This window comes from Salvelinus fontinalis, chromosome 13, assembly GCF_029448725.1.
Source record: "Salvelinus fontinalis isolate EN_2023a chromosome 13, ASM2944872v1, whole genome shotgun sequence".
NCBI classification, from domain to species: Eukaryota; Metazoa; Chordata; class Actinopteri; order Salmoniformes; family Salmonidae; genus Salvelinus; species Salvelinus fontinalis.
Window position 1 is genome coordinate 23522745 of NC_074677.1, and position 26546 is coordinate 23549290.

The 26546-nt window shown below is 46.0% G+C and overlaps 1 protein-coding gene across 3 annotated transcripts in view; it reads right to left on the reverse strand.

The window, feature by feature from the left end:
- Positions 1–281: 281 nt before the first annotated feature.
- LOC129868281 (2-acylglycerol O-acyltransferase 2-A-like) overlaps positions 282–26546 on the reverse strand; it is a 44057-nt gene continuing 17792 nt past the window's right edge. For all 3 annotated transcript variants that reach the window (XM_055942114.1, XM_055942113.1, XM_055942112.1), the window contains 4 exons: positions 15264–15468; positions 14836–15010; positions 2197–2396; positions 282–1610 (listed from right to left, as the gene is read on the reverse strand). In XM_055942114.1, coding sequence (XP_055798089.1) covers positions 1456–1610; positions 2197–2396; positions 14836–15010; positions 15264–15468 — 735 coding nt within the window. In that variant the 3' untranslated portion in view covers positions 282–1455. The remainder of the gene's footprint in view (positions 1611–2196; positions 2397–14835; positions 15011–15263; positions 15469–26546) is intronic.

The window sequence follows — 26546 nt, forward strand, 5'->3', positions numbered from 1 at the left end:
AATAGGTTATCTCTCCCTGTGCTTTTCTTTTTTATGGCCTGAGGGTCATCGGTCTTTGTTGAAAGTGCCTGGACACTGTACACTAATATGTGACCATGTGCCAGTCTGCTGCCCGTTTGGAAATATGTCACTCTGGCCATCGCAGTCATGAAAAAAGTGTTGCGAAAGTGCACAGTTAGTTTTACCGCTGAAGGACCAGGTCCAACTTCAAACTGTCACCGACTCTTGATTCATTCATCAGAACTGGATGGACAGCAATGTGCAAAGTTTGATACAGTGAATGAGACCTGAAATCACCTTTATTAAAATAAATGAACTGGTATTATAATAAAAACTATGCAATTGAGAAAAATAGTATCAGTTATTTTAACAGATTTTATATTACAATATTGTGAAAAATGTATACATGACAGAGACATTAAGACAAAGACATTTAAAATTAATAAGTTGGGAAGTTAAATATATACTGTAAATGGAAACTTTTAACCAGATATAGTATTATTATGTAAAAACAGTGAGTAAAATGAGAATTATTCCCAGTTTTTCCTAGTGTGTTTTTGATATAGGAGACCTAGAGGCCTTATATACTGTAAGTGAGGATACAGTGCATCACCCCATTACATGAAATCTCCATTCAACCTCTGACTTTTATTTGATAGGATCTACGGACTTATACAAGTCTCGAATTGCCCAGACAGACGTCACTTTATCTGTGGATTAAGGCAAAAATGTGGCTCTAGGACAGGGTTCCCCAACTGGCTGCCCGAGGGCCGAATTTGGCTCATAGGTGGTTTTATTTGGCCCCCCAAGTTCTGAGCAAAAAAAATACAATGTTTTAATTTTTTAATTGATGGACATAATAGATTGTAAAAACACCAGGAGATTAGCTCCAAGTGATTTTACTTTTAGAAATCTGTTCCCAAGTATTCTCATGCATAATAGAGAGACATTTGGTCATATACAAATGTAAGCAAGTTTTCGTCAAACACTATATCTGTTTGGGCTTCTTGCGGTCATTTTGCAGTCTCCAAATTATTTGCAATTATGTCCCGGCCCTCCGACTCAAGAAAAAATAGGCCCGCAGCTGAATCTAGTTAACATACATAACACAGTGCTTTCATGACGGGAAATATTTGTCCATATCTTGGCTAAGAATGTCCATATCAATTCCTCGTGTTACTTCTCCTGTAGTTTGGTCTGGATCCTTCAGATGGTTATAGCTGTAAATGTTTTTCTGGTTGAGGAAAGTGAAAGAACTTGGTGGTGCAACTCCAATTACGGTTTTGATGCCCCCCTCCCCCTTCCCCTCTCTCTTTCAGTCTCTCTCTCTCTCTCTCTCACTCTCTCTCTTTCTTTATCTCTCTCTCCCAACATACCTCTACCCCCTCTCTCTCGTCCCTTTCTCTCCCTCTCCCCTCTCTCTCTCTCTATATCTCTCCTGGTTATGAGTCCTGCTCAGACAAAGCTGAGGTGTTGGTCCTCTGGCACTCCATACTTGCCCTTGTGCTCCTCAAACAGCTGGCTGAGTTCTTCTGTGTAAAGCTGATGGAGGGCGTCAAGCTCCTCCACTGTGGGCTTCTCATTCTTCTCCACTCTGATTGGCCGTCCCACTGTGGAAAGGTCCAAGGGTATGCATGATAACATTACATTCAAATATAGGTTACTGTAGTAGTCACTGGTGTACCACACAGCCCCACAGTGCGGGGGGGGGGGTCATGAGCTCTGGAGGGCCCAAACCAAAAACAGGCCTTGTGAAACTGCGGTATGCCACTGGAAGTAGTGCATAATGGGCAAAAACGTATTTGCTTTTTGGATACGATTTTACTCATGACTTTACTTTTCAAGTGGGGATTGAAAATGAAATATGCCATCGTTGGGCCTTGCCAATAGATATACACAGACAGATGACTAACTGTGTGCCAGCCACTGTTGCTGAGAAGTTGCGGCAAACTGACAATGTTACTATCTAGTAACATTCTAGTAAGTCAAATATTTCCCAGGGCAAAGCTGCTCCTCTCTGTCCCTCTTATATCAATATTCCTCATGTTTAATGACAGAGAACCATCTTTCCAGTTAGTTTACTGATATGAAACTTCTGCCAAAAACAACAATTGCCTTGCAACATAGAAATAGGAGAAAGCTAGAGAAATAGGATAAAAAGATTTGGCAGATACAGTGACATGGAATGTTACTCACCCACAGTGTTGATGGGCTTCCTGTAGGGCATGATACCATAGCTGTACTGGAAAATGCCCCGCGCGTGGAAGAGGGGCAGAGAGATACCCATGATGCTCTGCAGCTTGTCCTGAATCAAGCGGATCCAGGTGCCTCGAGGGTTCTCCACCTGGTCGAACAACTCATTCTCCCCGAAGGAGAAGACCGGCACCAGATGGGCACTAGGGAGGGAATGGGTAGAGGAGAGGAGTGGGGTGACGGAGGGGTAGAGGAGAGGTGAGGTGAGTTGAGACAGAAGTTTGGCCTTCAGTTTTGTTACGATCATCTCTATGAGTTTGTAAGGTACAGTATATTTGTAGAGAACAGACCCAGTTTCCATTTTACTCATGGGTGTGTTGAAGTTTGTCCTAAATGATTCCACTATTGATGTAATGACATGTAAACGCTTGATTTTAGCAAGCTTTGTGTATCCCACGAAATAAGACTTGAGGTGCTGAAGATGAACTCGCAGTATTACCAGCAAAATCAGGGGAAAACTGAGTTGGGTAATGTCATTCGAAAACATAATGTTAACTTTCACTGCTATGCGGATGACACACAGCTGTACATTTCAATGAAACATGGTGAAGCCCCAAAATTGCTCTCACTGGAAGCCTGTGTTTCAGACATAAGGAAGTGGATGGCTGCAAACGTTCTACTTTTAAACTCGGACAAAACAGAGATGCTTGTTCTAGGTCCCAAGAAACAAAGAGATCTTCTGTTGAATCTGACAATTAATCTTGATGGTTGTACAGTCGTCTCAAATAAAAAACTGTGAAGGACCTCGGCGTTACTCTGGACCCTGATGTCTCTTTTGGCGAACATATCAAGACTGTTTCAAGGACAGCCTTTTTCCATTTATGTAACATTGCAAAAATCAGATATTTTCTGTCCAAAAATGATGCAGAAAAATTCATCCATGCTTTTGTCACTTCTAGGTTAGACTACTGCAATGCTCTACATTCCGGCTACCCGGATAAAGCACTAAATAAACTTCAGTTAGTGCTAAACATGGCTGCTAGAATCCTGACTAGAACCAAAAACTTTCATCATATTACTCCAGTGCTAGCCTCTCTACTCTGGCTTCCTGTTAAGGCAAGGGCTGATTTCAAGGTTTTACTGCTAACCTACAAAGCATTACATGGGCTTGCTCCTACCTATCTTTCCGATTTGGTCTTGCCGTACATACCTACACGTACGCTGCAGTCACAAGACGCAGGCCTCCTAATTGTCGCTAGAATTTCTAAGCAAACAGCTGGAGGCAGGGATTTCTCCTATAGAGCTCAATTTTTATGGAATGGTCTGCCTACCCATGTGAGAGACGCAGACTCGGTCTCAACTTTTAAGTCTTTACTGAAGACTCATAGGTCCTATGATTGAGTGTAGTCTGGCCCAGGAGGGTGAAGGTGAGCGGAAAGGCACTGGAGCAACGAACCGCCCTTGCTGTCTCTGTCACGTTCCTGACCTGTTTTCTGTTGTTTTGTATGTGTTTAGTTGGTCAGGACGTGAGCTGGGTGGGAATTCTATGTTGTGTGTCTAGTTTGTCTGTTTCTATGTCAGCCTAGTGTGGGTTCTCAATCAGAGACAGATGGTAGTCGTTGTCTCTGATTGAGACTCATATATAGGAGGCTTGTTTTGTGTTGGGATTTTGTGGGTGTTTGTTTCCTGTCTCTGTGTGTGTTCTGCACCAGATAGGACTGTCTCGGTTTTCACGGTTTGTTATTTTGTTTGTTGTTTGTAGTGTTCACTTGTTATTTTATTAAACATGTTGAGCACTGGCTACGCTGCATTTTGGTCCTCTCTTTCACCCCAGGAAGAAAACCTTTACAGTCTCTGCCTGGCCGGTTCCCCTCTCTCCACTGGGATTCTCTGCCTCTAACCCTATTACAGGGGCTGAGTCACTGGCTTACTGGTGCTCTTCCATGCCGCCCATAGGAGGGGTGCGTCACTTGACTGGGTTGAGTCACTGACGTGGTCTTCCTGTATGGGTTGGCGCCCCCCTTGGATTGTGCCGTGGCGGAGATCTTTGTGGGCTATACTCGGCCTTGTCTCAGGATGGTAAGTTGGTGGTTGAAGATATCCCTCTAGTGGTGTGGGGGCCGTGCTTTGGCAAAGTGGGTGGGGTTATATCCTGCCTGTTTGGCCCTGTCCGGGGGTATCATCGGATGGGGCCACAGTGTCTCCTGACCCCTCCTGTCTCAGCCTCCAGTATTTATGCTGCAGTAGTTTATGTGTCAGGGGGCTAGGGTCAGTCTGTTATATCTGGAGTATTTCTTCTGTCTTATCCGGTGTCCTGTGTGAATTTAAGTATGCTCTCTCTAATTCTCTCTTTCTTTCTTTCTTTCTCTCTCTCGGAGGACCTGAGCCCTAGGACCATGCGTCAGGACTACCTGGCATGATGACTCCTTGTTGTCCCCAGTCCACCTGGCCGTGCTGCTGCTCCAGTTTCAACTGTTTTGCCTGCGGCTATGGAACCCTGACCTGTTCACTGTGATTACTATTATTTGACCATGCTGGTCATTTATGAAAATGTTTACATCTTGGCCATGTTCTGTTATAATCTCCACCCGGCACAGCCAGAAGAGGACTGGCTACTCCTCATAGCCTGGTTCCTCTCTAGGTTTCTTCCTAGGTTTTGGCCTTTCTAGGGAGTTTTTCCTAGCCACCGTGCTTCTACACCTGCATTGCTTGCTGTTTGGGGTTTTAGGCTGGGTTTCTGTACAGCACTTTGATATATCAGCTGATGTAAGAAGGGCTATATAAATACATTTGATCTTGTAACAATGGGATCAGATGGAGCTTCGAACCCTGGATGGAGCTTCACTGCTGCGATTGAATGGCAGGGAGTCAACACATCTTAAGTGAACAATTTTGCCTGACAGTTCCAGCAGATGAGGAGAACTTGACTCTAGAAAAGGAGTTTTCTACGAGATGACTACACATCATTTATCTCAATGTTAGAATCCTTCTTCCCCAGATCGAGGAAATTCACCAACTCTCCAGTAACTTTAAGGTGGGAGTGCTTTTCTTTACCGAAACATGACTAGATGGTTTGATAAAAAACGTTGAGATTGAAGTTGAAATTGATGTAGTAATTAGAAAAGACCACAATCGCAAATCCAGGGGAGTTTGTAGTATGTAAAATCAGATATTGGGTTTAACTATAGTTTAGATTTAAGCCATGACGAGATTGAAGCTGTGTGGTTGGACATTCTATTACCAAAATGCAAACCCATTATAGTCGGAACATGTTACAGACCACCAGAAGTTTAATGAATTGTTGAAAGAGACTTGCTGGTGATTTAATACACACATGCTCAAAAAGGACATTGCTACTTTTTAACAGGATGATAGAGAAGGCCAAGAAAGATTATTTTAATGACAAAATTATTGAGAACAGGAACAATCCGAGTAAATTGTGGAATTGTCTGAAGCTATTGGGTTACAGTAACAGACTGAAGAACAAAACTCGAAATTTTACCGAGGACATTAGAGGAAAGGTTACATCAGAAAATGCCATGGTTGCAGACAGTCTGAATAGCTACTTTACACCTATAGCTAATACATTAGCGAGCAAGTTACCTGGTCAATCAGGTTGTTATGGGGAGAGTCAAGTCCAGCAGTTTTACTCGCAGCAAGGGATTCAAGTCGATGCCTTTTCATTTTTAATTTGAAAAAGTGTGTAACGGCTCTCTTTCGGTGAGTGAGTAGACCAAGGCGCAGCGGGTGATGAATACATAATACTTTATTGTAAGACGAAGACAGACACGAAATACACTTGACTAAATATACAAAATAACAAAACGAACTAGACAGACCTAAACTACGAACTTACATGAAACGAAGAACACATGAACAGGAACGACCGAAAGAACGAGACGAGACAGTACAGTGTGGTGCAACAAACACAGACACAGCGACAATCACCCACAAACAAACAGTGAGAACAACCTACCTTAATATGACTCTCAATTAGAGGAAAACACAAAACACCTGCCTCTAATTAAGAGCCATACCAGGCAACCCAAAACCAACATAGAAACAGAAAACATAGACTGCCCACCCAAAACTCACGCCCTGACCAACACACACATACAAAACAACAGAAAACAGGTCAGGAACGTGACAGAACCCCCCCCTCAAGGTGCGAACGCCGGGCGCACCAGCACAAAGTCCAGGGGAGGGTCTGGGTGGGCATCTGACCACGGTGGTGGTCCCCACACCACCATAGTCACTCCCCGCTTCTGTATCCCCCTCCCAATGACCACCCTCCAACTAAAACCACCTAAATGAAGGGGCAGCACCGGGATAAGGGGCAGCACCGGGATAAGGGGCAGCACCGGGATAAGGGGCGGCAGGTCCTGGCTGAGGGACTCTGGCAGGTCCTGGCTGAGGGACTCTGGCAGGTCCGGGCTGAGGGACTCTGGCAGGTCCGGGCTGAGGGACTCTGGCAGGTCCGGGCTGAGGGACTCTGGCAGGTCCGGGCTGAGGGACTCTGGCAGGTCCGGGCTGAGGGACTCTGGCAGGTCCGGGCTGAGGGACTCTGGCAGGTCCGGGCTGAGGGACTCTGGCAGGTCCGGGCTGAGGGACTCTGGCAGGTCCGGGCTGAGGGACTCTGGCAGGTCCGGGCTGAGGGACTCTGGCAGGTCCGGGCTGAGGGACTCTGGCAGGTCCGGGCTGAGGGACTCTGGCAGGTCCGGGCTGAGGGACTCTGGCAGGTCCGGGCTGAGGGACTCTGGCAGGTCCGGGCTGAGGGACTCTGGCAGGTCCGGGCTGAGGGACTCTGGCAGGTCCGGGCTGAGGGACTCTGGCAGGTCCGGGCTGAGGGACTCTGGCAGGTCCGGGCTGAGGGACTCTGGCAGGTCCGGGCTGAGGGACTCTGGCAGGTCCGGGCTGAGGGACTCTGGCAGGTCCGGGCTGAGGGACTCTGGCAGGTCCGGGCTGAGGGACTCTGGCAGGTCCGGGCTGAGGGACTCTGGCAGGTCCGGGCTGAGGGACTCTGGCAGGTCCGGGCTGAGGGACTCTGGCAGGTCCGGGCTGAGGGACTCTGGCAGGTCCGGGCTGAGGGACTCTGGCAGGTCCGGGCTGAGGGACTCTGGCAGGTCCGGGCTGAGGGACTCTGGCAGGTCCGGGCTGAGGGACTCTGGCAGGTCCGGGCTGAGGGACTCTGGCAGGTCCGGGCTGAGGGACTCTGGCAGGTCCGGGCTGGGTGGCAGCTCATGACTGTAGGGCAGCTCATGACTGTAGGGCAGCTCATGACTGTAGGGCAGCTCATGACTGTAGGGCAGCTCATGACTGTAGGGCAGCTCATGACTGTAGGGCAGCTCATGACTGTAGGGCAGCTCATGACTGTAAGGCAGCTCCTGACTGTAGGGCAGCTCCTGACTGGCTGGCGGCTCTGGCAGCTCCTGACTGGCTGGCGGCTCTGGCAGCTCCTGACTGGCTGGCGGCTCTAATGGCTCGGGACAGACGGGCGGCTCTAATGGCTCGGGACAGACGGGCGGCTCTAATGGCTCGGGACAGACGGGCGGCTCTAATGGCTCGGGACAGACGGGCGGCTCTAATGGCTCGGGACAGACGGGCGGCTCTAATGGCTCGGGACAGACGGGCGGCTCTAATGGCTCATGGCAGACGGATGGCTCAGAAGGCGCTGGGCAGACGGATGGCTCAGAAGGCGCTGGGCAGACGGATGGCTCAGAAGGCGCTGGGCAGACGGATGGCTCAGAAGGCGCTGGGCAGACGGATGGCTCAGAAGGCGCTGGGCAGACGGATGGCTCAGAAGGCGCTGGGCAGACGGATGGCTCAGAAGGCGCTGGGCAGACGGATGGCTCAGAAGGCGCTGGGCAGACGGATGGCTCAGAAGGCGCTGGGCAGACGGATGGCTCAGAAGGCGCTGGGCAGACGGATGGCTCAGAAGGCCCTCTGCAGACGGATGGCTCAGAAGGCGCTGGGCAGACGGATGGCTCAGACGGCGCTGGGCAGACGGATGGCTCAGACGGCGCTGGGCAGACGGATGGCTCAGACGGAGCTGGGCAGACAGATGGCTCAGACGGCGCTGGGCAGACAGATGGCTCAGACGGCGCTGGGCAGACAGATGGCTCAGACGGAGCTGGGCAGACAGATGGCTCAGACGGAGCTGGGCAGACAGATGGCTCAGACGGAGCTGGGCAGACACGCAGTGCAGAAGGCGTTGGGCAGACAGGCAGTGCAGAAGGCGTTGGGCAGACGGCCGACTCTGCCCTGCTGAGGCGCACAGTAGGCCTGGTGCGTGGTGTCGGAACTGGAGGTACCGGGATGACGGCACGCACTTCAAGGCTAGTGCGGGGAGCAGGGACAGGGCACACTGACCTCTCGAAGCGCACTATAGGCCTGGTGCGTGGTACCGGAACTGGAGGTACCGGGCTGAGGGCACGCACCTCAGGGCGAGTGCGGGGAGAAGGAACAGTGCGTATAGGGCTCTGGATACGCACAGATGGCTTAGTGCGTGGTGCCGGAACTGGAGGCACTGGACTGGAGACACGCACCATAGGGAGAGTGCGTGGAGGAGGAACAGGGCTCTTAAAACGCACTGGAAGCCTGGTGCGTGGTGTAGGCACTGGTGGTACTGGGCTGGGGCGAGGAGGTAGCGCCGGAAATACCGGACCGTGTAGGCGTACTGGCTCCCTTGAGCACTGAGCCTGCCCAACCTTACCTGGTTGCATGCTCCCCGTAGCCCGTCCAGTGCGGGGAGGTGGAATAACCCGCACTGGGCTATGCACCCGTACAGGAGACACCGTGCGCTCTACTGCGTAACATGGTGTCTGCCCGTACTCCCGCTCTCCACGGTTAGCCTGGGAAGTGGGCGCAGGTCTCCTACCTGCCCTCGGCCCACTACCTCTTAGCCCCCTCCCCCCAAGAAATTTTTGGGTGGTACTCACGGGCTTTTCGGGCTTCCGTGCTAGACGTGTCCCCTCATAACTCCGGTTCCCTTCTCCGGTTGCCTCTGCTCTCCTCAGTGCCTCCAGCGCTTGATCTGGGTTTGGTGGGTGATTCAGTAACGGCTCTCTTTCGGTGAGTGAGTAGACCAAGGCGCAGCGGGTGATGAATACGTAATACTTTATTGTAAGACGAAGACAGACACGAAATACACTTGACTAAATATACAAAATAACAAAACGAACTAGACAGACCTAAACTACGAACTTACATGAAACGAAGAACACATGAACAGGAACGACCGAAAGGACGAGACAGTACCGTGTGGTGCAACAAACACAGACACAGCGACAATCACCCACAAACAAACAGTGAGAACAACCTACCTTAATATGACTCTCAATTAGAGGAAAACGCAAAACACCTGCCTCTAATTAAGAGCCATACCAGGCAACCCAAAACCAACATAGAAACAAAAAACATAGACTGCCCATCCAAAACTCACGCCCTGACCAACACACACATACAAAACAACAGAAAACAGGTCAGGAACGTGACAAAGTGTCTGAGTCAACTGCATAACTCACATTGTAAATCTGTATATTGAACTAGGGATTTTTTCCAGTGAACTAAAACTTGCAAGGGACATTCCTCTATGTAATGAAGAGAATAGGCTAGATCATGGAAACTAACGGCCTGTCTCAATCCTGTGTATTTTATCGAAGGTCATGGAAAAGATTATGTTCGAGCAGATTGACAGTTATATTTCCTTACATAACCTACTACTGTATATGAGCTCCAGTCTGGATTTAGGAAATCCCATTCCACCGACACTTGCCTACTATATCTAACTGATCCAATCAGGAAGGAAGTAGATGGTGGGCTATTTTGTGCTATGGTTATGTTAGATCTCCAAAATGCATTTGATACAGTGGATCATGAGATTCTGTTAATCAAACGAAGAGCCATGGGCTTTAACAACTTAGCCACAAATGGGTTATCTCTTATCTGCAAGGAAAAAAAACAGATGATGTATGTGGTTGGGACCCGGTCTAAAACCAAAATCTTGAACTTTGGGTACACTAAGGGAGTGTTGTCACGTTCTGACCTTAGTTCCTTTTTATGTCTTTATTTTAGTTGGTCAGGGCGTGAGTTGGGGTGGGCATTCTATGTTATTTTTCTATGTTTTGTTCTAGTCGTTATATTTCTATGTGTTTGGACTAGTATGGTTCTCAATCAGAGGCAGGTGTCGATCGTTGTCTCTGATTGAGAATCATACTTAGGTACCCTGTTTTCCCACTATGGGTTGTGGGTAGTTATTTTCTGTTTAGTGTTTTTGTTTGCACCTTACAGAACTGTTCGTTTGTCGGTTTGTTGTTTTTGTTCAGTATTCATTCTTTATTAAATTATTATGAATATGTACCACGCTGCACTTTGGTCCTCTTCTCCTTCCACCAACGACAACCGTTACAAGTGTGCTGTGTCCACTTTTCTTTCTGTTGTATATAAAGGATCTGAAATCTGCCTGTACATGTGACCTTTTCCTCTATGCAGATAATTCTGCACTGTTGGTTTCCCACAAAGACAAAAATGTAGTTGAGAAACCCCTCAGTGTTGCACTTCTGAATGTCAGTAAATGACTATATGACAGTAACCTACATGTGTCAAACAGACCACCATTGTCCCTGTGCCCAAGAAAACGAAGGTAACCTGCATAAATGATTACCGCCCCGTAGCACTCACATCGGTAGCCATGAAGTGCTTTGAAAGGCTGGTCATGACTCGCGTCAACACCATTATGCCGGAAACCCTAGACCCACTGTAAGGATCGATGCAGGAGATGAGAAGCAGGTACAGGGAGTGAAGGTTTAATAGCTGACGGACATGAAATGGAACAGCATCTGGACAGGAACACATAACAACAATTAATACGGACACAGGGAACACCGCCGAGGAACAGACAGATATACATGGGGTAATCAACAACGTGAAGGAGTCCAGGTGAGTCCACTGAGCCTGCTGCGCGTTTTGATAGTGACAGGTGTGTGTAAAGAAGTGTAACCCTCGAGCGCCAGGGTGTCACGCCCGCTCCCGCTCCCCCTCCCTGGCGCTCAAGGGCTCCAGGCTACCTGTCATTATACGCACCTGTTACCATCATTACGCGCAGTTGCGCTCATTGGACTCACCTGGACTCCCTCACTTTGTTGATCGCCCCTGTATATATGTCTGCTCCTCTGTGTTGTTCCCTGTAGTAGCATTGTTTGTTGTGTCGTGTTTATATCCTGTTCCGTTGCATGTCCATCTATATTAAATGGTTCACTCCCTGTACCTGTTTCTCATCTCCTGTGTTGGGCGTTACAGAATGCTACTACTAATACAAGAAGCATCAGGGTTTTGTTTTGTTGGTGACGTCGGGCTTGGATTCCGCCGCCGATGAAACCAGGGGTGCCTAAGCTGGCTTGTCGGGCTTTCATGCCCAAGCTGGTTCGAGAGGTTTCCTTTCCCCGGTTGGCTCGGCAGGTTCCCATCCCACGTCATGCTTCTACGCCGGCCCGTCCGGCTCGCCCATGTGGGACACCGGGTGGCACCCCTACAGGGGGGTGGGGGTACTGTCATGCCCGCTCCCCCTCCCTGGCGCTCCAGGGCACCGGGCTACCCGTCATTATAGGCACCTGTTACCATCATTGCACGTATCTGCGCTCATTGGACTCACCTGAACTCCATCACTTTGTTGTGGGCCCTGCATATATGTCTGCTCCTCTGTGTTGTTCCCTGTAGTAGCATTGTTTGTTGTGTCGTGTTTATGACCAGACGCTGTTCTTATTCTGCTGCATGTCCGTCTATATTAAATGGTTCACTCCCTGTACCTGCTTCTCATCTCCTGCGTTGGGCATTACACAGGGGGGGGGAGCGGGAGCAGGCGTGAAACCAACTCCAATTCACATACCACACCAACTGATCCACAGATGACGCAATCTCAATCGCACTCCACACTGCCCTTTCCCACCTGGACAAAAGGAACACCTATGTGAGAATGCTGTTCATTGACTACAGCTAAGCGTTCAACATCATAGTACCCACAAAGCTCATCACTAAGCTAAGGACCCCTTCTGCAACTGGATCCTGGACTTCCTGACAGGCCGCCCCCAGGTGGTAAGGGTAGGCAACAACACATCTGCCATGCTGATCCTCAACACTGGGGCCCTTCAAGGGTGTGTGCTTAGTCCCCTCCTGTACTCCCTGTTCACCCACTACTGCGTGGCCAAGCACGACAACACCATAATTAAGTTTGCTGATGACACGTCAGTGGTAGGCCTGACCAACGACAATGATGAGACAGCCTATAGGGAGGTCAGAGCCACGGCAGTGTGGTGCCAGGACAACAACCTCTCCCTCAATGTGAGCAAGACAAAGGAGCTGATCATGGACTATTGGAAAAGGAGGGCCAAACAGGCCCCCGTTAACATTGACGGGGCTGAATGGAGCGGGTCGAGAGTATAAGGACATGAGGCGAGACCCAAATGCAGACACAGGCAGATGATTGAGCGCCGATATATATTATAACAAATGGGGTTGGCAAAGGGTAGGTTGGGTACAGGCGAGAGTTCATAAACCAGGACAGAGTCCAAACAGTACCAGGTGATAGGCAGCCTCGAGGTCAGGACAGGCAGGGTTTCAGTAACCAGGTCCGAGTCCAGACGGTACAAGACGATAGGCAGGCTTGAGGTCAAAGCAGGAAGAAGGGTCAGGGAGGATGGTTTGGTGTCAGGACAAGCAAGGGTCAAAACCAAGAGGGCTAGGAAAAACAGAAACTGGAAAAAATAGGAGCAAGGAGAAAACCGCTGGTTGACTTGGCAAAACAAGACGAACTGGCACAGAGAGACAGGAAACACAGGGATAAATACACTAGGGATAATAAGCGACACATGGCGGGGGTGGAGACAAGCACAAGGACAGGTGAAACAGATCAGGGCGTGACAGAAAGTTTCAAGTTCCTTGGTGTCCACATCACCAATGAACTATAATGGTCCAAACACACCAAGACAGTTGTGAAGAGGGCATGACAAAACCTTTTCCCCCTCAGGAGACTGAAAAGATTTGGCATGGGTCCCCAGATCCTCAAAAAGTTCTACAGCTGCACCACTGAGAGCATTGCATCACCACCTGGTATAGCAACTGCTTGGCATCTGACCATAAGGCACTACAGAGGGTAGTGTGTAAGGCCCAGTACATCACTGGGGCCCAGCTTCCTGACATCCAGGACCTATATACGCCTATATAGGTGGTGTCAGAGGAAGGCCCAAAAAATTGTCAAAGGCTCCAGTCACCCAAGTCATAGGGGTAGCAGAGAGAACAGTCTAAGCCATAAAACTGCTAAACAATTAATCAAATGGCCACCCAGACTATTTACATTGAACACCCCCCCACCTGCTGCTACTCGCTGTTTATTATCTATCTTTGCATAGTCATTTTACAAATTACCTCTATTAACCTGTACCCCCACACATTGACTCAGTACTCCCTGTATATAGCCTCGTTATTGTCATGTAACTTTGTTGTGTTACTTTTTGATGATTATTTATTATTTAGTAAATATTTTCTTTACTCTATTTCTTGAACCGCATTGTTGTTTAAGGGCTTGTAAGTAAGCATTTCACAGTAAGGTCTACACCTGTTGTATTTGGTGGATGTGACAAATAAGATTTGATTGATTTGATTTGATTTGATTTGTCACTACACCTTGGAAAAACAGAGTCCCTCTTGTACTGGTCCAATGTGAAACTGAGGAATTCCCCTAACTTTAAGATGGTAGTAGGTGACAGAGTGGTCACAGCAAAAGACACAAAAGTTAATTATCGTGGATGTGTGCTAGATAACCATCTGACAGGGAGAGCATGGCACAAAAAGTTCTCCAAAGTGAACCATAAAATTAGGTTCAAGGCAAGAACCGCCAAATATCTGGATAAGAACGCAATGGTGGCATTGGCAGGGGCTCTTGTTCAGTGCCACTTCAACTATGTGTGCTCTTCCTGGTACAATAGTGCCCCCAAGATAATTACAAATAAACTGCAGACATCTCAGAACAAATTAGTCAGGATTATTCTTAACCTTCCAGCACGTACTCATCTTGACCATTCCCACTTTGAAAGCCTCAGATGGCTCAAAGTGGAGAAGAGAGTTTCTCAGATGAAATTGTGTCATGTACATAAGACAGTCCACAGTATGGTCCCCAGGTACCTATGTAACTACTTTAACTTGTTCTGGGATAACCATAACTATTCCACGAGAAGGATTTAATAGTGGTACGGTGAAATAAACGTTTTTGTACTCAGCTGCCCCCCCCCCCCCCCCTTACAAAAGGACCACAATGGAAATGGTGATATTTTATGTTGAGGCGTCACCGGCTGGAGCGCCCTCATATATGTATTTTAAAAATGGTCTGATAAATTCAATCAATCAAGGTGTCACTTCACTTGTCCCTCTGTATGTCATACGGTGCATGCATGCTCCCAATTGAAATTCCCAAAGGGCTTACACATGTCACTATTTCAGTAAGCCATCCACAAGTACACACTGTGAACATTAATATCAAACTATGATGAAGTGATTGACACTGTTGAAGTCACTTGTGTAACCAGTTATAAGATTTAAAATCGGAGACACAGGCAGTAAAATGTCCTCCGCCATCTCTGGCTCTGGTCTTACCCATGTTCCATTGCCAGTTTGATGAAGCCCTTCTTATTGGCTAAGAGAATGGTGAAGGCGCCAGGGTGTGCGTCAAGGGCCTCGGGGGCTCCTCCTACTGCTATAACAACGGCATTCCCACCTCCCTGTCGACGTAACAGATAGCTGGCACTCTCCTTGTCCGAGGGAATCAAACCTGGGACACACAGTAGACACTGAGATCAGGTGTAGTTAACAGTGGGGGGGAAGTTTGGTACACTATTCTTCACTGTCGAACAATGATCAAACATGTTAATTTGTATCATGATGGTTGTCCCTAATCAATCTATCAGTAAATCAATTAATCAGATGTATTTATATTGCGATCTTGTCTTTACAGCAACATCTGTCACAAAGTGTTTCACAGTAACCCTGCCTTGACCTTGACCTCTAACCCCAACCCCACTAACCTGCCATCATGATGTAGTCTCTGAAGAAGGGGGCTCTGAACCAGAGAGGTAGCATCAGCAGAAAGCTGTCCAGTCCAGGGAACAGTTTCCTGAAGCCTGTAGCGTACGTGCAGAAGTTAGTGAAGGCTCCAGCCACCAGGATCCCATGGGGATGAAAACCAAGGATGTAGTTCTGCCTGGGGTCCAAGTCCGCTGTCTTCACTAGCTGCAATACAACAGAGCGGAGTCACTTCTAAGGACTTCAATACTCAAAATAGTTCTGCGCAACTGCACAACACAGTATACAGGATGCATCAAATGTATTTCTAAATCTCAATCTTTATCAGAGACTTTCAAAACATTTGAAAGTTTAATTGAAAACCATACTCTCACGGAAGTCTATGAATTGACTTCCAGGTATTTGGCCTATATCTTCATCACATCGCCTGTGTGAGTTCTCGCTGTTGTTTGTCTGCCTCCACAGCGACTTTCAGAAGAGACTATCCTTTCTCTAACCAGTATTGGCCAGTGTCGTCTGTCTCTGTGCACAGGCAGATAGGAGATAAACAGGATGGATGATCATGCCAGAGGTCACAGGATGGGGTCAAAAGTTCTTGTTAGCTACCCTGCTGAAACAAAAGCATAGACCAGCATAAATTTCAAGCTAGTCCATGCTGGTCTATGCTGGTCAATCGCTGGTCAGTGCTGGTCTGATGCTGGTCAAGCTTGTCCGACCAGCATGGTCTAGCTGGTCTAGCTGCCCAGTGAACAAGGTGGACTCAGGTCTATTCTGTTTGAGACCCAGGGGACTCTGCATTGACTTGGACTTGAGAAAATCAGATGCTTTCAGAGCATCTCTGATGGTATAAATACATTTGATTTTACTTCAGTCTTTGGCAATATTTTTTAGTCTCAGGCCACCCAATTTAAAAGTGCACATTGTGACGACCCCCCCACTCTGTGCGCTGAATTCTTTCCTTCTGCTCTTGTTTTCATTAATACGATGTCGGTGGGCGGTGCTGGAAGGGTCGTCAGCGAAATGGCACACACCTGGGCTCGGGTGTGTCCCAGCGATAACGACACCTTTCCCCCATACGTTGAGGAGACACTCTCCACGTAGACACTGTTTTTTGTGGCATTTTGGAGCTTCTTTGTGTTTATTTGTTTTGGCACCTCAACACCCCTCATTATCACCATCTATGCACACATCCACTCCCTTACACTGACTACACACACCATTGTTACTTGTGTAGGTTACTTTATTTAATAAATATATTTTTGTTATTTCTTTATCTCCGCGTTGTCTTCCTCTTTGTTACGACCCGGTTCGTAACAACATTCACATCTAGAACATTTGTTCTAATCGCATGTAAGATAAACATGCACAATTAATTACAAAGTCTGCATTAATAGGCTGCCCCTACACTCACTAAATGCTGGGTTCGTATCCTGACCCTACTACTGGGTTGCAGTTATTGGGTCATGTAGTTGGGTTGTTGATGCTAGTTTATAGAGATATTACACACAGCGGGTCAGATCAGAAGACTGCAGGCGTGGCTTTACGTTATTTATGGCCACCTGTGAGTAAATGTTATTCCGGCTCATCTGTTCTGTTTTATTAAGGTTGAAGACACTGACAGGTTTGTTGCATTAATGAGTTTTACACAAGTGTATGAGTTCCTTAATTAAGAGACTATGAAAATCCCAACATTGGGATAGTTACTGCTTTGTTACAATATGTAAATACTGTTATGAATATTATATTAGAATATGTTATGTGCAAAAATATTTAAGGAACATTTAAATTTGTGGTGTACGAACTTAACAAGAATCATATTTACTCGCCCAAAAAAACTATCTGAAAGCCACGCCACTAATATCAGATGGTCACCAACATACTAGCATCAGTGTCCAAAACAACATGCGATGGTCACCAGAAAAAAAACACATTGTCGCGTTTTTTCAGCAGGGTAATCGTGCTGGGCATGTTATGCTCATGATCAGCATCGCTCAGTCATGTCAAAACAAAGCTGCCAACAAACAGTTTGTATCGACCTCAGTGTTTGAGATTAGCAGTTCAAGGTCGATCAGCTCCAAGAATCAAGTCCCCGCCTACTAGCTTGGGCTACACTAACCTCTCACTAGCAAAACAAGGGCAGTGCTTAGTGCTAAGTAAACACTAAGCACTAGGCATGGTGGGATTTATTGACTTTATGGATTGAGATGATTCATTCAAGGATGAATCCTAGAGATGTCTGTCTTTTAATGACAAACACATTTTAAGTAGATCAGATAGGTGTGTTGTAACTTTTGCCAAATAATGACATTAACATAGACTATATATAGACAGAAGTATGTGGACACCCCTTCAAATTAGTGGATTCGGCTATTTCAGGCACACCCGTTGCTGACAGGTGTATAAAATTGAGTACACCGCCATGCAATCTCCATAGGAAGCATTAGTAGTAGAATGGCCTTACCGAAGAGCTCAGTGACTTTCAACGTGGCACTGTCATAGGATGCCACCTTTCCAACAAGTCAGTTTGTCAGATTTCTGCCCTACTAGAGCTGCTCTGGTCAACTGTAAGTGCTGTTATTGTTCAGTGGAAACGTCTAAGAACAACTGCTCAGCCGCGAAGTGGTAGGCCACACAAGCTCACCGAACGTGAGGCCACACAATTCCAGCGTGCACAAAGTGAGGTCAATACAGAAATGGTTTGTCGAGATCGTTGTGGAAGAACTTGACTGGCCTGCGCAGAGCCCTGACCTCAACCCCGTCGAAACCTTTGTGGTGAATTGGAACACCGACTGCGAGCCAGGCCTAATCACCCAACATCAGTGCCCAACCTAACTAATGCTCTTGTGGCTGAAAGGAAGCAAGTCCCCGGAGCAACATCCCAATATCAAGTGGAAAGCCTTCCCAGAAGAGTGGAGGCTGTTATAGCAGCAAAGGGTGGACCAACTCCATATTAATGCCCATGATTTTGGAATGAGATGTTCGACGAGAAGGTGTCCACATACTTTTGGTCATGTAGTGTATATTGCTAAGAATGTGAGAGTAGGGTGAATCCCCTAGCGGGTCTCAAACCCAGGCCACCAGCACCAATGATGAACACCCTTATCACTGTCCCAATAAGGGATATCTCTCTTTTTTTAAATTAAAAATATATATATATATTTCACCTTTATTTAACCAGGTAAGCTAGTTGAGAACAAGTTCTCATTTACAACTGTGACCTGGCCAAGATAAAGCACAAACAACAACACAGAGTTACACATGAAATAAACAAACATACAGTCAATAACACAATAAAAAAAGTCTATATACAGTGTGTGCAAATGAGGTAAGATAAGGGAGGTAAGGCAATAAATAGGCCATAGTGGCGAAATAATGACAATTTAGCAATTAAACACTGGAGTGATAGATGTGCAGAAGATAAATGTGCAAGTAGAGATACTGGGGTGCAAAGGAGCAACAACAACAAAAAATAACAGTATGGCGATGAGGTAGTTGGATGGGCTATTTACAGATGGGCTATGTAGAGGTGCAGTCTGACAGATATGAGTCTCCAGCTTCAGTGATTTTTGCAATTCGTTCCAGTCATTGGCAGCAGAGAACTGGAAGGAAAGGCGGCTAAAGGAGGAATTGGCTTTGGGGATGACCAGTGAAATATAACTGCTGGAGCGCGTGCTACGGGTGGGTGCTGCTATGGTGACCAGTGAGCTGAGATAAGGCGGGTCACATCCGCCTACAGTATGTCGGCCTTCCGCAGCTGCGGTGAAAGGTGGCCAAGCTACATTGGTGTTTGTCAGACCATTGAAAATCGGTCTTCTCATGAAAAAGTCTGTAGCGTTCGAACGGTTTGGCCCACAGGGGAAAAGGAAGACTCACGGTGTTCTCCGTTTTTTTCTTCGACCCCCACAAGTGTCACGGGACTCGTCTGAAGGTAACCCATACAAATTAATAGAAGTAAGGAGGTAGTTTTGTTCCAACAAAAGGGGTTATGAAATATGTGTCCAAACATTTTCTTATATTTCCTGAGCTTTCTTATATCTCATAGAGTACATACACTTCAAAACCTTATTCCTTATGATTTACCTTTTGACTTAAATTTATGAATGTGTTATTCAATGCTTTTCTATGGGCTGTAGTAGTAAAGGCCAAATTACACAAAAAAATAGGGGTCCTAAAAGTCAAATAGCAATTCAATCAAGTTCAAGTCCGGGCTCTGACTGGGCCACTCAAGGACATTCAGAAACTTGTCCCGAAGCCTATCCTGCGTTGTCTTGGCTGTGTGCTGAGGGTCATTGTCCTGTTGGAAGGTGAACCTCAACACAATCCTGTCTCGGCGCTCTACGGACAATTCCTTCGACATCATGGCTTGGTTTTTGCTCTGACTTGCACTTTCAACTGTGGGACCTTATATAGACCGGTGTGCACCTTTCCACATCATCAAACAATTTAATTTACCATAGGTGGACTCCATTCATGTTGTAGAAACATCTCAAGGATGATTACTGGAAACAGGATGCACCTGAGCTCAATTTCGAGTCTCATAACAAAGGGTCTGAATACTTATGTAAATAAGCTATTTCTGTTTCTAAAAACATGTTTTCACTTGTCATTATGGGTACTGTGTATAGATTGATAAGGTAAAAAAATATTTAATAAATTTTAGAATATAGAATACAAAATGTCAAAAATGTACTGTATATTCTGAGAACATGGCAACCATGTCCTGTGTATATTTGGTGGAACGTTGATAGAATATTCTCCTAATTAACCCTCGGAAAACTAAACACGGATGTTCTTGCAACATCCCATAAAACGTGTCTAGAACATTAATGTTGTATATTCTGAGAACATTGTAACCACATTCTAGATGACTTCTGTTTGACATTACGGGAATGTTCTAGCTTTAACACCAATTTCAAATGTTCTCAGATGGTTTTTGCTAGCTAACGTAGTTAGAATGTTCCCATAATTAACAGAAAACTGGACACTCAAACATTAGGGGAACATAACAACATCAAAAATAATTTTGGGTTTTATGATTGTAAACAACCCGTTTGTCCTGCTCTCGTTTCCTGTAGTCCTCTATCTGATCATGAGATTTTGCTCTTTCCAAAAACAGATGACAGAATAAGTCAAGCTCTAAGACAACTGTACTGTTTGTTTTTAGGGAATGGAGCTTTGTCAGATGTTGTACTAGTGGTCAACACAGATGCCTGTATGATTGAGAATGGAGCTCTAGTCGTGGATTGACATAGTGAGAGAACACTGGCCAATTGTTTAGTGGCCTGTCATTATTTTGGTCCCTGCTCACAGCAGCCTTTCTTTTCAGGATTAATTATTGGCTCCTGTTTCTCCATGTTTACAAACAAAAGTTGCCTTCTTATGCCTGTTTATACACTGAACCCATTTTTCAAATTTTCCCATCAGGCTTGACATGCAGAGGCTTGGCATGTGCATGTTGTTGCATTTTGGCTTAGAGTTGGGTTCAACCGCGACTAACATGTATACATTCTACAAATGTAAAGTCATGAGAGGAGTCAGTGTCTAGTTAGTGTTGATTTCTGCAGAGAGCAGAACAGGTTTTCAAATCAGGTGGTTGGCTCAGTCGGAGGCAGTGACGCTGTTATTAGGGACGGTGGTGGAGAACAAGACCTCAGCGTAACCGATGACACCCTCTGAAGGACACTGCTCTGTTCAGACTAACATTGGCTCTTTATTCCAGCCTTAATAATGCATGAAGTCAAATGTTCGATCGGCACATTCCAGGGGAAATTATAAATGTGTTTGTTTGAGGAAGTCCTCTTTGTTGGGAACTTGGTATCTAGACGTGTTCAATGTACTGTATCTTTCCTTGAGAAATGAAGGAAAGTCCATATTACCTAATTATGTAAATTCCCCATTTGTGCGTGTGGCATTCAGAACCAATTTATGTGTTGCTTGAATGAAACGCATCTGCCTCAATACAGCTCTGTCTGTATACTCAATACACACAGAACACTTTACATACAGTAGAACGTGTTGACTGTGTTCCCTAATCAGTTGGTTTTGATATTTTATCTTATCAGTATACTGTATGGAACAATCAGGGACATTTACCCCAATTCAAAGGATCAGAGTCTTGAGGTGGGGCCTCTACCTTGGGAAAACTTTGGACACACTGGAGAAGTGGCATTAAGGACACACTCTGTGCTAAGTACAACAGATAAGCATGCTATCAAAGAAGATATCAGACTGATGTAGCGTCTGTTTCCAACTCACACTCTCAAACACATAGATCCCCTGAACGCAGCTCCCTCTCCAAATCCCAATCACCTGAATTCTGATCACCTGTTCACACACCTGTATGTCATTATCACACACTATTTAATTCAGTTCGTTGCACCCCATCATTGTGAGGTATTGTTTGTTTTGTTACACACTTCTAGGCAAAGCTCTGTTTTTGCTGTAATTTAATCCTCCTGTGTATGATAGTTTTTGCCTATTCCCTGCCTGTACTTTAGCCTATCGGATTTCCTGTTATCAACCTATTGCCTGATCTCCCAGATTATGTTACTAGCCTTTTCCCTGCCTGTACTGTTGCCTTTCTGGACCCCCTGTGTATGACCTTCTGCCTGCCCATGGACCCAGCTACCTGCCTCCTCCTGTGGTCCTTTTACAAATAAACACCTGCTCTGCCCTGCGCTTGAAACCAGCTCTCTGTCTCCCATCGTGTTCATTACAACTGATTGATAAAACCAAATACAGTATCATTCATAGAAAGTCTCTTTTTACCTTTTTATCACTGTTTGTTTCTATAATAACTTTTCTTAACTACATTTACTGTACTAGTTCATGTAATGGTAAAAGCAGAGAACTATAATTAATAGAAGTGATGATAAGATGTTGACATCAAAATTAAGCAGAGCCAGTTCAGAAAGGAAACTCGAGTGTCAAGCCTCAGCTGAGATGGCATCAATTAGAGGCTGGTAACAATCACACCTACCTTATTTGGCGGTCTATTTAAGCTGACCGGGTCTGCTCACTCATCCTGCTGCTGCTTGCTGCTACCATGCACTGGCTTTTTCTACATTGACGCTGCTGCCTTAACTAGCCATTTCACGCTATGCTACTGCTTTCTGATATACACTGCTCAAAAAAATTAAGGGAACACTTAACACAATGTAACTCCAAGTCAATCACACTTCTGTGAAATCAAACTGTCCACTTAGGAAGCAACACTGATTGACAATACATTTCACATGCTGTTATGCAAATGGAATAGAGAACAGGTGGAAATTATAGGCAATTAGCAAGACACCCCCAATAAAGGAGTGGTTCTGCAGGTGGTGACGACCAAAAACCACTTCTCAGTTCCTATGCTTCCTGGCTGATGTTTTGGTCAGTTTTGAATGCTGGCGGTGCTTTCACTCTAGTGGTAGCATGAGACGGAGTCTACAACCCACACAAGTGGCTCAGGTAGTGCAGCTCATCCAGGATGGCACATCAATGCGAGCTGTGGCAAGGTTTGCTGTGTCTGTCAGCATAGTGTCCAGAGCATGGAGGCGCTACCAGGAGACAGGCCAGTACATCAGGAGACGTGGAGGAGGCCGTAGGAGGACAACAACCCAGCAGCAGGACCGCTACCTCCGCCTTTGTGCAAGGAGGATCAAGAGGAGCACTGCCAGAGCCCTGCAAAATGACCTCCAGCAGGCCACAAATGTGCATGTGTCTGCTCAAACGGTCAGAAACAGACTCCACGAGGGTGGTATGAGGGCCCGACATCCACAGGTGGGGGTTGTGCTTACAGCCCAACACCGTGCAGGACGTTTGGCATTTGCCAGAGAACACCAAGATTGGCAAATTCACCACTGGCGCCCTGTGCTCTTCACAGATGAACGCAGGTTCACACTGAGCATGTGACAGACGTGACAGAGTCTGGAGACGCCGTGGAGAACGTTCTGCTGCCTGCAACATGCTCCAGCATGACCGGTTTGGCGGTGGGTCAGTCATGGTGTGGGGTGGCATTTCTTTGGGGGGCCGCACTGCCCTCCATGTGCTCGCCAGAGGTAGCCTGACTGCCATCAGGTACCGAGATGAGATCCTCAGACCCCTTGTGAGACCATATGCTGGTGCGGTTGGCCATGGGTTCCACCTAATGCAAGACAATGCTAGACCTCATGTGGCTGGACTGTGTCAGCAGTTCCTGCAAGAGGAAGGCATTGATGCTATGGACTGGCCCGCCTGTTCCCCAGACCTGAATCAAATTGAGCACATCTGGGACATCATGTCTCGCTTCATCCACCAAAGCCACGTTGCACCACAGACTGTCCAGGAGTTGGCGGATGCTTTAGTCAAGGTCTGGGAGGAGATCCCTCAGGAGTCCATCCGCCACCTCATCAGGAGAATGCCCAGGCTTTGTAGGGAGGTCATACAGGCACGTGGAGGCCACACACACCACTGAGCCTCATTTTGACTTGTTTTAAGGACATTACATCAAAGTTGGATCAGCCTGTAGTGTGATTTTCCACTTTAATTATTTTGAGTGTAACTCCAACTCCAGACCTCCATGGGTTGATAAATTTGATTTCCATTGATAATTTTTGTGTGATTTTGTTGTCAGCACATTCAACTATGTAAAGAAAAAAGTATTTAATAAGAATATTTCATTCATTCAGATCTAGGATGTGTTATTTTAATGTTCCCTTTATTTTTTTGAGCAGTGTATTTTCTTTGCGATCTAGCTGTTTTGGAACCTCGCCCACGTCGTTCAATATGCTGATGTTGCAATGTTTGGCTGCTGCAGGGATGTCATTGACAGTGAGGATCAGCATGTTGTTGTGCTACTGTTGTCAGTCAATTGCCGGCTACAAACTAGTTAGCCAAGTAGGAATAGCCTATCATATATTCTACGTGTTTGTTCACAATACCAGCTTTCGGGGAGAGTCCGTGCGCTCTGTGAACACATTCATGGAGCATAATCCCTACACCATACAATGAGGAAGTAACCTATGCTAGGGTAGAATATAGGCCTAGCCACATTAAGGTGGGGGCAGAAAAAAATTGGGGCGTGGGTTGGGAGGGACTATATTGGTCCAATAATACAGGACAAGTAAAGGCCCAGTACACTACTATTTGTAACTAATATTTTTGTTGTATAATTATTTTTACAATTTTCAGCAGCAGCATCCTCAGCACCCCTACTTCCCGCGGCTATGCGTTGATATGTAATGAGTGAGTAGCAATCTTTTCTGATTATGAGCAGGAGATAGTAGTGGTGTGCAAAATCAATGGGGAAGCCAAATGCGTGTGTCCGTGTGTGTTCGTGCTTGTAGAGAAACATGTTGACTCACCCTACTTGTAGAGAAACACCAATGCCATCCTCCTCTTTCATATTGACGAAACAGTCTATTACTCTGTCATACAGTACACGCTTCAATTTTTTGTTGTCCTAGGCTGCCTGGCTAAAATGCTTGCTCGATAGCCTAACTTCCATTCATGGGCACGTTAGCTAGTTAACAGTAGCCTTCTACACATATCTACATATTGAACTTCCATCCTCTCAGGCCAGGGGAACAACAACAATTAATTAATTAATGGTTGGATCAGAATTGCTGTTATCATTGGCCAGTACAGCGAATTAAGTAAAACCACAAGTCCAAATCCCTATCTCCATCCATGGCTAATTTAGGAAAGGGCCAATTTTAACTTGCTGGCCAACTAGCCACCAGAGGACAACAACACCATGAAATGCAACAATTCAAGTTTTTCTGTTAATAACGTATGCTCTTAGTAGGATTTGATAGGAGTGATGCCAAGTCCAAGCTGGCTTACCTGGACACTTTTTTTTTTGGTGCACCATGACCATTCAGAGCTGAGCTCGCTCAGTTTAGCTCAACACTGATTGGCAAATGTTTTTTTTGTTTTTTTGTCAATGGTGGCCAGATGCTGGCTGGCATCCTTTGGCTTCAATGAGAGATAGATGGCCTACACGTAGAGATAGATGGCCTACACGTAGAGAGACAGAGGGAAGCTGTTTTGCTCGCTCGGATGCTTTCTCCTGTGAGATACATTCAGCCTCTTGCAAATTGAAGGAAAATTATGAAATGCAGAGAGACAAAAGATACATTATTTTATGTTTCTACATTTCATTTTTAGGGGAAGCCTTGTTGCCTTGGCATCCATGAATATACGCCACTGGCAGGAGATGGTGCTTATCACGGTTTCAATAGTAATAGGATTCAATAGTATTTAAGTCTCTATGCTTAGTTTAGTGCTGCATCAGTATGGACAGTAACTATCACTGCATGTTGCACATCTCATGAGACTGCTGCAATCAAAGCACACATCAGTGATGGCCTACATTTTATGAGTCCTTCCAGTCACATAGGTTAATGTGACTTGCGCCAGCAGTCACACTTCAAATGTTGTACACTGGTTAGTATCTTTGTTTCCCTTACACAGTATAAGCTAGAACACATTCATTTTAACTGGACTGGATAGTGCACTCCTCGTATTGCTACACTTTTGCTGGTCTTCTACTCTTGAGAAATAATACATCTGCTGGCTTATTAGTGTATAGCCTGCTGTTGCATGAGTCACACTATTAGCATACATTTTAAGGTATCATTTCAATCAACTCATTCATTATTAATTCTTATTGCAGCAGTAGGTTTAGGCTCTGATTTATTAACCATGTTCTAATCATGTGTCATGCATTTTACCCAGGCGGTCCTCCTTGTCGGTTCATCTTGCGTTCTAGTAGTATTATTCTAGTGACTGTTCTTATTCTATAATAGACTATTGTGGTGGCAGGTAGCCTAGTGGTTAGAGCGTTGGACTAGTAACCGAAAGTTTGAAAGGTCAAATCCCTGAGCTGACAAGGTAAAAAAACTTTTGTTCTGCCCCTCAACAAGGCAGTTCACCCACTGTTCCTAGGCCATATTTGAAAATAAGAATTTGTTCTTAACCTGTTTGGGCTGCAAGCTGAATATTGAAAAAACTGGAAAATGTGTGCACATTTTCAAACGGCCTCCTAAGAAACTTTTTATTTTCCAATATGCATATATTTACTACTGTTGGATAGATAACAGTCTATAGTTTCTAAAAAAGGTTTGAATTGTTTCTCTAAGTCGAACAGAAATATTTTTACAGCCATTTTCCCAGCCGAATTGAGATTTCCAAAATGCGATGTGTCTCTTTAAGACCTTCTCTATAAAAGGCCCTTTGACTTGGGACCATAGAAACACGTCACACGCCTTCGTCAGGCTGTAATGCGGAAGTGAGAATTGAAAGGAGTCGAATATCTCGTC